At 27.3% G+C, this 16,878-nt stretch overlaps 1 protein-coding gene across 2 annotated transcripts in view; it reads right to left on the reverse strand.

The window, feature by feature from the left end:
- The window catches only part of LOC136969357 (microphthalmia-associated transcription factor-like), a 65,565-nt gene that overhangs the window by 23,429 nt on the left and 25,258 nt on the right, over window positions 1-16,878 (reverse strand). The window contains exons 1-3 of one of the 2 annotated variants that reach the window (XM_067263486.1): window positions 13,768-13,922; window positions 11,026-11,197; window positions 2,045-2,245 (exon numbers count right to left, since the gene is read on the reverse strand). In XM_067263486.1, coding sequence (XP_067119587.1) covers window positions 2,045-2,245; window positions 11,026-11,197; window positions 13,768-13,793 — 399 coding nt within the window. In that variant the 5' untranslated portion in view covers window positions 13,794-13,922. Of the gene's footprint in view, window positions 1-2,044; window positions 2,246-11,025; window positions 11,198-13,767; window positions 13,923-16,878 lie in introns of those variants that run through there. The other variant, XM_067263484.1, reaches the window with a different exon arrangement.

The raw sequence follows: 16,878 nt of genomic DNA on the forward strand, positions 1-16,878 counted from the left end.
TGCTCTTCTTTTGATGCCTCCATTTCACTGTTTACAACACGACTGACTGCAGTGGACGATTGACATGTGCTTCTGCTAGCTTTGTAGTCACGCAGTATGCACCCGTGACCCTCTAGCAGAGGGCTGTGATCTTTCGTGCTGTTGTCGGAACCACACATTCTTACACATGCAACAATATTACAATTCTGTCATCGGTTTTCACATTCCAGCCTCCGGCTCGTTTCTTTTTTGAATGATCCTCATATAACTTTGAAACAAAAGTTTCAATTTTTTTTTAAGGAACTTACAATATTAAGTTAAAATACTATAACAAATACATTACGTTAACTTTTTTCCTCTTCTTTAGGCTATAAGAAATAATTATTAAATCTTAAGTAAGATTTAAACTTTCATTCAGTAAATAATATTTAACAATGGTTACAGTAGACCATTATATACATTGTATAATATTACACAATAAAAACGATAATGCACAATGACATTTATTTATTTATTATAAACATAAAGTGAAGTCCCAGAAACCATTGAGTACTGCCTCCATTAATATAACAAAATAATGACCATTTAATAAATAACAAAAATTAAGACAAAAATAATATAAAATTTATAAGAAAACTTCAGTCTCAATCCTAGTATTTATTTCCTCTCCCAGCATTAATCCTTTGCAAGTTCATTATTTTCAATGAGATTACCTCAAGTTAAGATGCAATAGGTATGGAAAAAAACCATCTTGGAGAGAGATGAATTAAACCAGGAATTTTCCAAATGATTAGATGAAGTTGATATAGAGATTAAGAGAAGATGAAGATGGTAATATGATTGTGGTAAAGATGATAAGAGAAGTTAGCAATAATTAGTCTGAAGTGTAACTTATTTACATATATAAATGATGAGAAATAATGATGTTTGGTGTATAACAGGTTGAAAAGCATCTCTTTCCACGAAGACCTACTAACATGTTGACAGATTGACAGAGACATAAACAGTAAGAATGACTGGATTATAGAAGAGTTTGGCTGAGACCACTGGAACTTGATGTCTTACATATATACTGTATATGATGTAAAAATAAATATAGCATATTGATCTTACTTCAAATTAATTGTATTTATTTTATTAATAAAGAAGGACTGTGCTGATTATGATGATGTAATATTGGGAGGGACTTTTACCATGATGATGCTTGATAACAGGGAAGGGGGAGAGGTAGGAAATGACTTGTCTTTTGATGATGTTTTTTGTCATATGGACAACCTCTTTCCATGATGCAAAGGCTGTTGAAGTTGAAGATAAATACATTGAACATGTTGTAATATGACTTCAAATGCTACTTAAAATGATATTTGAATAAGATTTATATTTCTTATCATTCAGTTATAATAAAGCAATAAACTTGCTAGGTAGATTTTTGGCCATTATATATAATATAATAGATAGAAGCCTATACAAAGATATCAATTAATTGATCAGTCTTAGCTTCAAAAGTTTTATACAGATACAATATTCATTATATATCTATAATCTTTAAAACTTCCTATTAATACTGATATGTATTTTGAGTTTAAGCTTCTCTTTAGTACAGTTATTTAAGTTTAACATTCTAATATTTTTTTACTTAATTTATTAATTGGTGACTCAAATATTCAATCAAAAACTAATTGTATATACTAAATAAGGATCAAAATATACAATTTTATAAATAGATTTATTTTAGTTTTAAATCATTCAGTCAAATTGATCAAAAAACTTGATATGTGTAAAAGTTTCTTATCATACTTATTATTACAATTATTACCATCACCATAGGCATCAGTTTTAATTATCTACATAAGAATACTGATTTATCCAGTTCTTTCTTCCATCTATCAATCTTATCCATTGCATAACAATCACATTTTTAATTAAAATTTCAGGCTTCATATAAATATCAGTTTATAGAGTTAATAATAATAATATTTAAATATTATATAAAAAGAGTTTTATTAAGAAGATTTATTATTTAAGAAATCAAATTTTATTCATACAAAATTAAAAAGTATCTTACATCAGCAGAACTGGCAGCAGAACTTGTAGGACCTACTGAAAAAGGACTTGATGGACTGTTGAATAGTGGTGAATTCACATCATTTTCCACAGGTGTTTGAAATGAATAATTTCCCTGAGTATTGTTAATAAATTGAAGACTTTCCTGTTTTTGATTTTCTTGGATGTGAAATATAGTAGGATTTTCTAATTTTGACTCTATCTGAAAAATTCCATTATAATAATTAGGTCATTCTTTTAAAATATTTGTATAAATCAAATTAATTTTAAAAAATTACAAAAAACATGATATTTAGGTTTGATAAGTTAATTTTATTAATGGGCAGTATATAATGAACTTAACATGAATATCTACTGCTTTAATTATTTTTTAAATTGAAGAAATGTAGTCAACCCTCACTAAGTTGAACTGATTAGGTGCAGGCATTTGCCATAGTTTGTTAAATAAATTAATTAATTACAAACATGATATTTAGGTTTGATAAGTTAATTTTATTAATGGGCAGTATATAATGAACTTAACATGAATATCTACTGCTTTAATTATTTTTTAAATTGAAGAAATGTAGTCAACCCTCACTAAGTTGAACTGCATTAACAGGTTGCAGGCATAATGCATAGGGTTTTTTCACATAATAGTCTTATTAAGTTAAAACTGTCAGTACATTTAACTTGAACCTATCTTCCTATACCTTCTGTCCTTGATAGTTCTGTGATCTTTGATCTTCTTTTTCTCTTATATCTTCATATTTCCTTCATTTTCAATTATCTTAATTAAACACATCATCACACCATTATAACCTTGTATCAACATCCTTTTACTGATGTATGTTACCAGCATTCTGACTGGATTCAAGGGGTGCTTGACAATGCACTCAAAAACATCATAAATTATATACCATTCTGTAATCATTCTGTGAACAGATTCTTGAGTAACAGCTTAGTAACAGGAAATTTCAGCCACCCACAGAAAAATTTGAGAAAATCAGATATTAAACTTGTTAACTTGAAATTCTACTTCAAAGTTGGGACATTTTACCCCTTAAACTTTATCTTAACAAGGTTTTACTGTAATATCTTTTGCTGTTCAGAATAAACTTTTAATTGACACAAAAATTGATACAAATCTAAATTTTCAGACCTAATGACAATAGGATATTAATAATAACTATTCCATTTTTAAAAGACTAATAATAAACATTTTAATTAATTAGAGTTAGAATCTAACTTACATGAGAAATAACCAGATATAAACTCATCACTGTAAAAATTAGCACACAAAGGAATTGTCATATCACTGCAAAACTTGGTATGTAGGCAAGCAGATATGAAAGTGATTAGAGTTATAGTGTGATGGCTCATTCTGTAATGCCAGCAGAGAGTGTTAAAGTGTGGCCTCCTTGACTTATTAAAAAAAACACACAAAGGCATCCTGTCTGTAGTTTACCTATTGCAGAGGGACACTGTATCACTAGAGATGTCTTTACATTGCAATCGAAGACCATGTGAATAAATAACTGAGTTTGAGAAGGAAAGGATCATCGGATTGAGAGAAGCCAGATGAGCATCTCACTGAATAACCCACCACTTAGGCCATTTTCTGACAACACTGTCAGGACAGCCTACGTGTTGGGACCAGTGGATAAAAGAGAGCTCACACACAAGGGCTCACTTCTAGTAGTGAGTGATCCAAGGTCCATGACAGCCCAGTGGTATGTTAGTGGTATCCTGAGGTCACATGTGTTGCCTCTCATGGCAGGGGTCCCAAGAGCCATTTTCCAACAGGACAATTCTTGACCACACGTAGCAAGGGTATCACAGGACTGCCTCTGCCACATTGCCACACTTCCCTGACCTGCCCAGTCCCAACTTGTTACCAATCGAACATGTCTGGGATCACCTGCATGCCAAGTTGGACAGCCTAGGAGTTTGGCCAAACTAAAGGGACCATTTACAGCAACTGTGGACTGAGATGCCACAGAACACAATATGGCACCTGTATTGCCTCCATGCCTGCCCATATCACATCTTGTATTCACACTAGTGGTGGCCCAACCGAGTACTAAAACCTCCTTTCATTTGTAGTTTTCCTTGCAATAAATGATCCTTTTGCTTTCGTTTTGTAATCAGTTACTTATATTACTGTTACACTCACACATGTACAATTTCATTCAAATCTGAAAATGCCTTCTTGGTGCACTAATTTTTATGACAATGAGTGTACTTTATTGAAGAATTTCTTTTGATAATTCAAGTCTTTCTTGCTCAAATGCAGGAGAAATACATATATTTACTAAACTTTTCTGGCCATCCTAAATGTTTTCATTACCATAAAATCCACCAACCATTCAGTAAATGTTGAATTTTGTTATATTAGGGAGCATTTCCCACTAAAGATAAACTTGAGAGGCTTGAAAGAACTTGGAATTAATTGTTAAAAGAAACACTCCAACAAAGCATATCTAGACAAATCTTAAATGTATTGAATACCATAAGTTAAATAAATCTTTCTGTATTCACAGACAGACATTTTTTGGAATATGGAATAAAATATCATTTTGCATATAGAAAAAATTAAAAGACAAAAGGATTAATGTTATTTAACATTTTGAATTTTAAATTAATTTTATATTGAATGTCATACAAGTTAAAAGAAATATTGGTAGTATGAAACTTTTGGACATAATGCAAATGAAAGTTATGTCTGAAATTCAATAATAAAATTGTGTTACAAAGAAAGTTCCATTTCCAGAGAACTAAAAGATGAAAAATGATAAAAATCTCTTATTAAGAAAGGAAAGTTTTTATTTTTATAGTGAATATATTAAAATGTATAAGACTCTAGTAGAAGTACCAATTGATATCATTTGACGCATTCAAATACTGCAAAATGGAACAGATATGATATGATATGGACTTGTCAATAAACCATTTGAAATCAATTCATTTATAGATCTATTCAAATCATTTAATTTTTAATATTACAGACTTTAGAAATATTTCAAATGCTTTGGTTAATTTTATATCATTTAATTAAGAGATGCACAGTTTTAATGACAATAAAACAATCTCTTAATTAGGATTTTCAGCAAAAATGGAACCCCTAATAAATAAATAAATATATATATATATATATAATTCAAGATCAAGTTATTATACAAGATATTAAATGATTTTAATTGTTTCTAAGTAATTTTATATTTCTGATCAAACTTCATCTATAAAAGAATAAATAAATTCCAGATAAATTCCAAAACTTCTCCTTATCTCAAAAATAAATTCAAATACATGTTTTAATGAGCAGAAAATTCAATTTAATTGCCTAAATATTTGCAGAATTCACTTTCATTTTCATTGTACAAACACTATAAAAATAATAAAATAAAATAAGTTTGGTATAATGCAATTAAACTGTTATCTTTAATACATAAAATACAAAGTTTGGAATTGGTGATTTATACAAACTGATGTATTTTACAAATATGATTCATCTTTTTCAATATTATTTGATGTATGAATTACATATTTTGTTTCATCCATATTAATATACTTTATTCTTAAATTTTAACAATAAATTTTACTGAATTTATAGGATGTTTGAAAGTTTTATTTATATGAATAGAATTTAATTTTTTATGGACAAAGGTATTTTCATAAATTAATTGGTTATAAAATAAAATAACAGTTGTTCAGGAAGTTATTTGTTAATTGGTTAACAAAATTTGAAAGTTCTCCAAAAGTTTCAAAATTAAAAATAACTTGACAATCATTTGTTTTCAATGAATTAAAATATTTTGATGAAAATTCCTTTCATCAAATAATAAATCTTTCAGTTGACTTGTCTAATAATAAATTATTTATGCAATAAAAGGATATTTGTTTTAAGTTTTGGTTTTAATGCATTATTAATGTATAATAATGTATTTAATCCTAATGTATGAATAAAAATTAGTTACAGGTTCAGGAAAAACAGACCTATTTTGTTATGATTTATGTAATTGGATAATATTTTAAATATATTCATCAATTCCATATACATATTCTTATTAAAAGGTATCAAAATTCAGATGTCCTATACATTCACAGAAAATCTGATACAGTCACAGACAAGAAAGATGCCTGAACTGAAGAATTTGACATTTTTCTAAACATGTGAAATGTATAAAAATTATAGGAAAAACTCTAATGTTAATTCAATTTTGATCAAGAGATTTAAGTACTATTAGCTGGTATTAATGTAAATAAGGGCTTATAGACAATTCTGTCAATTAATCATAACAAAAAATATATATAGTTCTTTTTAATGTTTTTATGATTATTTTGTTATTTCTCCAATCTTAAAATACAAGTAATTTATTTCAATCTGTTTCTTATATTAACACAAGAGTTTGAAGTAAACATTAGAAAAATCTTTAAAAAAATATATTTTTGTTTTATTGACGAGTGAAGAATGTTTATAGTAATATTCTCCAATTGCATTTAATTAGCAGCTGTAATATGATTTGTACCTGTAGATGATGTAACTCCTATTTCTAGACAACGTCTTTTAATATCTGTTACCATTAATATCCAAAATTGTCTATTTATACTGATATAAACAAAAATTCAAATAAAACAATAATTAGTACAATTAAAAAAATAGAATTAAATTTACTTTGTTAATAACTTGATTACAATTTTGAATAGAAGCCAATATTATTTCTGTTCTGTTTCTCATTTAAATATATTTATAAATGTTTTCTTCTGTTCAAAAAAAATGTATGCAACTATCATTTTTTCTCTATATGCTGTATATATAAAGCTTATTAAAACTCGGGCTAAGGGCTGAAGGTGTTAATTAAAAGATTCAGTTATTCAAATGATCTAATTACTGATTGACAACGGAAGTGTTAAAATGTTCTCATCTTTCTATAATTTGAAATAATCTTAATGAAGATTTAATAACTTATTTCACAATTATTATTTGAAATAGTCTAAAAACCAGAAAATAAACTGTTTTTAAATTAAAAATAAATAAAATGTAAAAAAAAAAAGTATATAACTAATACTGTGACAATATTAATGAGAATACAGAAATTAGACAATTCCATGAACAACTAAAAAACATTTAATGCTAGAAAGGATTAAGGATTTAAGGAGTCTAAATTTTAATTAAGATTTAAATGTTTTTCAGGACTAGACATCCCATTATCAGAATCCATATAAAAAAAAAAATTCAGTAACAAGTTGCATAACTTTCATGGCAAGAGTTTAAAATTGTTTTCAGTGCCGTCTGTTATGAGATTTCATTTAAAAAGTTTTATATTATTAATTATTATAAAATAGCAAAAAGTTTAATTTTCAGAAAAGAGATGAGTTTCATAAAAAATTGTAAATGCTAATAATAAATAAAATCTTCATTAAGTCCATCCCCACTTGAGATAAGGCACATCCCCTTTATCTCACCACCCACTCAACCTTTAACTACCAAACTTTATTAGCACCAACTCCCTAATACACAAATCTCCCTGCAAAATTTCAAAAATTTTTGACAAAAGGCACAAGTTATTAAAGCTTCAAAGTGAGTAAACAAAATCATGCCCCTCCCCCACACACCCCATACATACAGGAAAAAAAAACCCCAAATTTTTTGCATTTCTAGACATTTCAAGGTCTCAAGTCCAAAAATGTAAAATTCTTGTGGGGGTCATTTTTGATGATTGCCATACTTTCTGTGTTATCAATAACAGCAGGAAAAGTAATAAAACAAATGTTGGTAACAATTCTAATGGTATATAAATCCTCATAATGGGATATGTAGTTCCAAAAAAATTTTAAAATCTCAGTTAAAAATTAGGTTCCTTAATTCTTTTCTAGTGTCAAATGTTCTTTAATGAAAACTACTCAGCTTTCTGTGACTGAACTGTAAATTGCAAAGTTCAATGCTAGTAATGAAATACAGATTTATTGAAGTTTTACATCTCAATAAATTCACCTGCAAGACTTAAACAACTTTTGATAAACATTTTACAGACTTATAGTATTATTAAAAAGTCAACTAGATCTATTTCAAAGCTGTATATACTTTCAAAGTCAATAGTCTATGTCTTTCATGATACCTAAATTTTCAAATTAAAACTGATATATTTCATTTTTGAGATTAAATCAAAAATAAAGATAATCTGTATACAAAATTAATACTCCAAATCAAGAAATTACTGTAATGTGATCATATCTAATGTATTTTACACAAGTCTAAATGTTTTACTATATTTCATTTGATTCTAATAATTGAGACATGCATCAACATCACTTTGTACTTGCAACATTAATGGAAAACACGCTATGATTACATATTTATACCGTGAAGGAGTAAAACGTCACATTAATACTGTGAAGACAAGCACATTTATCAAATAAAAATTCATGAATGAATGAAAAACTTCAGAAATAGCAAAAAAAAAAAAAAAATAAATGTGAGTGACAAAATCATTTGGGGTGTCCAGTAATTTTAACAGTAGTTAAAATCATTGATGAAGTCAATATTTCATTCATGAAAATAGATTGTCAGAAGATTAAATATCTGAATGTAATAAATATTCAAGAAATGGTGCCTACACTCTGTCTCAACTAAGCTGATAGTGATTTAACATCATAATGTCACAAAATTCACCATGATAGGTCAAGTACTGAAGAACACCAATATATTTGCACACAATATAGTTCAATCAAAAAATTCATTTACAAGAGTCCTTACATTATGAAATTGTTCACAATAAGCAACATGGAAAGTGTTATAAACATTCAAAACACTTTTAACACTTGCCTTCCTTGTACTTGGTAAACAATACTTTGCTCTCAGCAATTATGAACAGAACTAAATTTCCCACTCCCTCATGATTTGAATTTTTATTATTGTGTACTTTGTTTTTAGTTTTCATATGTTGATTTTAAAATAAACAAAGTATTATTGTGTGCTTATTGTGAATATTTCGTAACGTAAGGATTCCTGTAAATGTATTTTTTTGATAGAACTATATTGTAAGTATATTGGTGTTCTTCCTACTGAAGAATGCCAATAAACTTACAATATATCAATAGTTCATCTATCACAATAATTTTTGTGACAATGTCATCTAAAATCACTATCAGCTTAGTTGAGATGGATTATAAAATGCCTTATCAAACAAGTAAAATTCTTTTTTCTTAAATTGCATTAATTAAGAAACTTGTAGACAGATATAAGATTATATTTGAAGAAGTAAGAAAACTGTTTAAAAAAATACTAAAACCCTTTCATATATATATGTATATAATTTTTTTTATTTTATAAAAATATATATATATATATATATATATATATATATATATATTTTTATAAAATAAAAAAAATTATATACATATACAGGGTGGGCCAGCGAAAACGAAACGGCAGAGTGTTCGTGTTCGTCCAAGCAAAGCACTCGGACAGGTCGATTTTACTCTCGAGGGGACATCTTTTGCAATAGTTTTTGCGATTCTGAATATTAACTAAACAAACAATTTTTTCAAAATAAATGTTTGTTTAGTTAATGCAAAATAAATGAGTTTTTAAAATTTTTTGTTGTCTGTTGTATTCAGAATCGCAAAAACTTTAATGCAAAAGATGTCCCCTCGAGAGTAAAATCGACCTGTCCGAGCGCTTTGCTTGGACGAACACGAACACTCTGCCGTTTCGTTTTCGCTGGCCCACCCTGTATATATGAAAGGGTTTTAGTATTTTTTTAAACAGTTTATATATATATATTAGTAATATATAAACAGTAATATATATATATATATATATATATATATATATATAGCCTTTACTGTTCAATTTAACTTCTTATTTAACTTACTATACTTAGGGTAGGCACAAAACACATTGCACGTATAAAAAATCGCACAAAAAAAGACCGCACAAAAACAGGTTTGAGTGTAACTAAAATTGCACACTGCAGACTGCATTCACAAAACTGTTATTATGATAAAAACTATTATCATTTAGCTAAGTTTGTCTTTATTTGTCTTAATTTACATTTAATTATACAATATTTCAATACTAATATCAAGTCAATAAAGAGTTTATAGTTGAGGTATAGCTTACTATCCTCCATTATACAGACATTGTATAATGGAGGACATTTATAACAAAGTAGTTTCTTACAAATATTCATTGAATAACTGTAAATTATAAATATTAAATAGACAATAAGTGATGTTTTAAACTCAATATTAGTATTATTACCAAATGTTGCACAACTCCACTCTAATTGAGTCCCTAAATTTTATTTGCTTGTCTAACTCTGATTAATAGTAATGTCTTTCTGTTTCTGTATTCTAGTGAATGATAATGTTGAAACTATTAGTTTAGAATAAGAAATTAAATTAATGGAACACCATCTGCATTTCAGAGATGATAAACAAAAATGAGTAAAATAAGCAGAAACAAAAAAATTAAAATTGTACTACTCAAAAGGAGAACAGGATGATAATACACTTCAGTGGAGTGCCTTTCCAAATGGAGGGCAGTTGGCAATTCTAACCATACTCGAAAATATTTTATTGTAAATTTTATTACAATAAAATTAAAAATTATCAAAACATACTTCACTAGCACTGGAAACATTAATAGTTTCACACCACTAAATGTTTTCAACTTCCATGTCATTGAATTCTACATGTGTGTTCTGTTCAATGCATTCCAATTCAAAATGACCTCTGTAAACCTGAAACTGGAATCAAGTGGATTCCAAAAAACATTTGTGAATTGTTACATTTTACATGTTTTGCTAGAAGCTGAATAGGTTTAGTGGTTCTGAAGTTATCACATTTTCTATCAAAATTTTTTTGCATTTACTTTTAATAATTGAAAATCTGCCAATTATTTTTGACATTATATTGTCTGATTCAGATTTTTCAAATTCAACCAATAATCAGTAATCCCAAATTATATTTAAAAGAAAATTCAAAATAGAAATTTACCTTTGGAAAATTATATGTTTTATTATTTGTAGATTGTTGCACACTTATGGAATTTGGTAACTTTCCTGTTAATCTTTCATATTGTTGTTCTCTCTTACTTTGCTGTTCCACTTGTTCTCTCATCAATTGCTGTTTAAGATTTGTTCGACTCATTTTGGTTGTCTGGGTGGAACTAAAAAATAATTTAAATTATTGTATATTCTTTAAAATTTGTAAGTATATAAATTTTATATATTTAACAAATAAAAAAAATCCAGCAACAAGTTGCTAACTTTCCTGGCAACATTTAAAATTATGTGTATGGTACTATCTGTTACAATATTTTATTAAAAAAAACATTTTATATTTTGATTATTATAAAATGGCAAATGCTTAATTTTGAGGGTAGGGACGAGTCTTATAAAAAATTGTAAATGCTAATAACAAGTAAAATCGTCATTGAGTCTAATTCTACTTGATATATGACCCCTCTTTATCTTCCCATCAACCTTTAACCACCGAAATATAATAGCATTAATCCCCCTAATATATAAACCTCCTTGCAAAATTCCAGAAAGTTTTAATAAAAAGCACAGGAGTTACTAAGCTTCAAAGAGGGTGAACAAAATCGTGCCACACACATACACAAACATGCACACACACACACACTAATATCCATACATACAGAAAAAACCCCTGAATTTTTTTTGCATTTCTCGATATTTCAAGGTCATGAGTCCAAAAATATAAAAATCTTGAGGGAGTCATTTTTTGACTGATTGCCATACTTTCTCTCTGTTATATATAACAGAGCTAGGAAAAGTAAAAATGAAAAAAAAAAGAAGAAATTTAAAATATTTATAAGTTCTTATTAAACTTGTTTATATTTTTTGAAATATTTTTAAATTCTGAGATATCCTAGTATATATTGAAAAGCTACTTGTAATAAGAAATGATAATATACTTTGAAAAAAAAAGATTTTTTCTTTTTTAATTCATTCATTAACTAAAACTTTTTGGCTTTAGTTTATAAATGAATTAAAAATTTAAGAATTTTGTTTAAATTATATAATTATTAGCTATTTATATTTAGTTATTACATATTTTATATTTTAATTGTATACAGTAGACTCTCCACTAATTGAAACTCAAGCAACTGGCAAAAATATCAAAGAAATAATGCTTTAAATAAAAATTAAAATAAAATCAATTTCTAGAAGAAACGTAACTTGGTATGCCACACCGTGAGAAGCCCATGCTTTGCACACCATGTTTCCCCACTGCCATATACACTCAAACCTGTTTTTGTGTGGTCTATTTTTGTGCGATTTTTTATTTGTGCGATTTGTTTTGTGTGATTTTTTGTGTGCGGTATATGAATTTCAATCAAATTGGTATACTGCACAAAAATAATTGCACAAAACACATTGCACGTATAAAAAATCGCACAAAAAAAGACCGCACAAAAACAGGTTTGAGTGTAACTAAAATTGCACACTGCAGACTGCATTCACAAAACTGTTATTATGATAAAAACTATTATCATTTAGCTAAGTTTGTCTTTATTTGTCTTAATTTACATTTAATTATACAATATTTCAATACTAATATCAAGTCAATAAAGAGTTTATAGTATGAGGTATAGTATTAGTTAGGCCCATTTTTAATAATAACTTTCAAGCAACCATATTTATCTGGCATTACTGATCCGTATGGGTGCCAATTAACTGAGCCAACTGTATATAATTAAAAGGAGTAAAATTAACTTAAATTTTACAATAAATTTTTGTAAAATTTTTGTTATAATATTGTCTTTACAGTTTAAAGAAAGACTTATCACTATAAATATTGATGATGATAATTTAAAATTGGGATGATCATATAAATGACATCCAGCTCAATAATTGCTCAAAGTAAAATGTTTTAAGAACAAAAACATTTTAAAGATTTATTAAGCATTATCTCAAAGAAATTAAATAAATTATTATTATTTAATGTTAATTTATTTTAAAAAATCCAGAAAAAATCTAGACATTAATTTAAACCACAACATCCTCAAATCAAATGACATGCTTATAATTGTTTCAATTAAACTCTTCAAGCTAAATTCCTCCCAGGCACAGACTATATGAATTTTAGCATTGTAAAAAAATGAGATTTTTCTTATTATTTACTATTCTTAATAATAATACTTGGTTAAGTTTGTTAAAATTACATTAGTTTGCAAAAAGTAATTTTCTTTCTATATAATGGCCTGTTAATCAAAATTTTGATTTTTTATTTAATTTTTAATCCATATTATTTTAAAAAAATAATATAAATAAAATTTATTTATATTTTAAAATAATTTTAATCGGGTAAAAAAACATTTTTTTTTGCAAAGTTTTGCAATGAATGCATGATTTTCAATGTACACAAGCACTCATTACTTTTTAATTGAATTACTTACAAATTATACTCATTAGAATAATTTCATTTCAATGACTAATTATTTAAAAAGCAAGTTTAGCTATTTTTTAAGAATATAATTATATTCAGCTTCAAATCAATATCACATTTTGATATTTCCTATTTATTAACAAAATAAAAATGATTTATTAAGCATTCTACTTAATAAGAAAATAATTTTTGAATATAAGGATTAATGACATTGATGAAGGCATCGTGAGGGTAAGATGAAGTAAACACTTATTAATTAATTAAGTATTCAATTTCAATATTGTAAACTTTCTTCTATTGAATTGTATTATTAAAAGTACTTACCTCAATTCATGATTAACGATAAACATATATCTACGTAACTTTACGTGAAATCGAACGCGAAAAAGTTACGAATTATTTCGTCAAGTAGCATCATTTACAGACCACGTGGAGATGCAAGTGTTTGGGATTTTCCCAGACAACGGTTCAGATGACGTAACAATGTGATATCATCGTCTACAGTCTGTTTCGGTAAACACTAAACTCATCGACGGAACATTTTTATAGAACCGTCTTGAAAGCGATTATACCAATTTCAAAATATATATAAACGTTATAATAGAAATAATACGTGTAATTTATTATAAACACAGTTCCTAATTTATATAGATCTCATTTATTGATTATTTATATTAGAGTAGGTAGATTTTATTGTGTTTAAAGTGTACTGTACTGTATTTACCAAAACATGTAATGCGGTATATTAATATTAACTTAATTCTAAATATTAAATTTTTTTTAAATTCCTAAACAGAAATAAATTTAATTAACTGAATCCTCTTGAAACCTTTTAACTGGTGCGGTATGCTCAAATTTCGTAAGCGAACGTATTCGGCTCCCTCACTGGGTTCTATCTCTAGCTATGTTCTCTTTGTCGACCGTAAGTCTCTTTGTATGTGTAAATTTAAAAATAAAAATTAATTAAATTTTTATTTTTAAATTTACACACACAAATACGAATAGCTCGATACGAAAAATTCTATGTAATACATAGAATGGTCTAAAAGTCTGTTGCATGGGCTAAATTATGAAACGCTCGAACCAGTATTCAAAGGATTCTAAAAATGTGTCAAAGCGTAGTCAAAAGTTTGCATATAGGCTATAAAGTAGGCTATATGAAGAGTATAACACTCCGTCCTCCTAGCTAATTAGATTTCTTAGATTTCTTACTTAGAGTTCTGAATATGGTCCAGGTTTCCGCTTGTTCATAGGAAGTGATCCGGAAATATTTCCAAGTTGAAGAAATCCCCAGATTCGGAGAGATGAATTGTCTAAATATAAATTTTTGGGGGCCTAAAAAATGTAAAGCTATTCTAAACTAACTAGATTCAACATTTTAAAAAAAATTGTTAAAGAAATAAAACAAAAGAATCCTACACTGTATCCTGTTTTGATAATAAAACAAGAAAAATAGGGAACTGTTGACTTCTTGGTGGTTGAATGGACAGTGATTTGGCAATGGAGTTCGGCAGTTCGTTTTCAAGTGCAGCTCAGTGCTTAAACCGTTAAAAGAGATAACACAATGATTTTTAAATTTTTATACGAAATGAATCATTGTCGTCTTAGACTGCCTTCTGAGTCATATGACGAATGAAGATTTATGTTGAAGATTTTCAATCAAAACATCTATGAATCACATTAAAAATCCAAAAGAACTGATCAATATATTGGATAGTTTCTTAGCCATAAATTATTAAGTTTTTCTATTAAAAACATGCATTTTTAATTTTAATTGTTATAATTTGTGTTTCTTATTGTTTTTAAAATGTTAATTAAAATTAATTCTGTAGAAATGATGTTAAAGTTCTTTCTATTTTATTCTAAAAAACACGGTAAAATTATTCATTAAGTTATTGTTTGGTTGTTATTACAACAATCTAAACGAATTTTTAATTGATAAACCAAACATAATTTTCAAAACTACTTAATTAATAAGAAGTTAGAATTTTTCTCTTGGGGTTAATTTCTCTCGAATTTGATTCAGACTTAAAATGTGAAGTCAAAGATTTTTTTAATCGAACATTTAAAACCTTTGATAAGTATTTAAAAAAATAAATCATGATTAATGAGTCTTAGGCTCAAATGGTTAGATAACAACCTGAAGCAATTTTTCAATTCTAATGACGATCTTACTTGATCGTCAAGCCAGGGATTTAGTAGCGTTAAAAAGAAAACAACTATGTAGAAAGCAAATTATGACTTATTTATAAAAGATCTGCAATAAATAATTTTTACGTGAGTACAGTACTGTACTTTATTTAATATTATACTATTGTGTAATTTTTACTTTAATTTCGTTTTCATCAGTATGTTGTAGATTGCAATGGAAAACTAGTCTCTGTTAGACAATTTTTTCGTGATTTCTTATCAATCATGTGTATCAGATATCTTTTTTACTTCTGTACTACAATTAAATTGAGTAGTTTTATTTAAGGTATTTATCTTTTCATTCTTTCCGTACCAAGTTTGACAAAATTGTCTCGCCCGATTATTTCGGATAATCGATGCTCTACGGCAGTGTGAAAAAACTTTCACCGATCCACAGAAAAATGCTGATGCTGGTGCAATTGATTACGGGTGACGTTTAAATAGTAATATAGAGTTACCGTACGAAATTTGTTACGTACGATAACTCTAGATAAGCATATATAAGCGTAATAAATAAGCATAATTAATAGTCGCATATAATTGTCAGTCCGCGATGAGAAAAAAATTGAGAAACACTGCTCTACTGTATGTAATGCAATTAAATACAATAGTAAGCAACTCACAAATGTTTATAAAAATTTTTAAATGTACAGAGACATTGTTGAAAAAACAATGTCTCTGTACATTCTAATGAGTCATCCTTTGATTCTATTCTAAATTGAGTCATCCTTTGTAACTGATTGTTTAATAAATTATATAGAACAAATAAGGTTGGTAAAGCGTGAATTTCAGAAACATCATTAAATATTTCAACGAAATTTAATTAAATATAATAGGCCTACATAAGTTGTTTTAGATATTTTGTAATATTTTAAATTTTGATTATTAAGCCGTACTTAATCTGTATCTTATATTCAGACTTTCTGATTATCTTAACAACAGTTACAGTGCTTAACATGTTCAAGTCTAGAAAATATTTTTCCAAAATAATTATTTCGACCGTATCAATGGCCATTAGATGTTAGAAACTTGGGACATCGATACATTGTCTTCGTTCATTAGATTTGATTAACATTGTTCATCGGGGCTTGCGAGGATTTGTATGTGGTCAGAGGCAGAGCGAGTCCCTTTTCCTTTTTTTTTTTTTTTTTTTTTTTTTTAACAAATGAAATGAAATTTATATTATGCTTCTTTATTAAATTAACCAATAAAAAGCAGTTTTAAAGATTTTATGTTTTGTTAGTA

Source organism: Centruroides vittatus, unplaced genomic scaffold (assembly GCF_030686945.1).
Source record: "Centruroides vittatus isolate TY-2023 unplaced genomic scaffold, ASM3068694v2 contig_1777, whole genome shotgun sequence".
In the NCBI taxonomy this organism is placed as follows: domain Eukaryota; kingdom Metazoa; phylum Arthropoda; class Arachnida; order Scorpiones; family Buthidae; genus Centruroides; species Centruroides vittatus.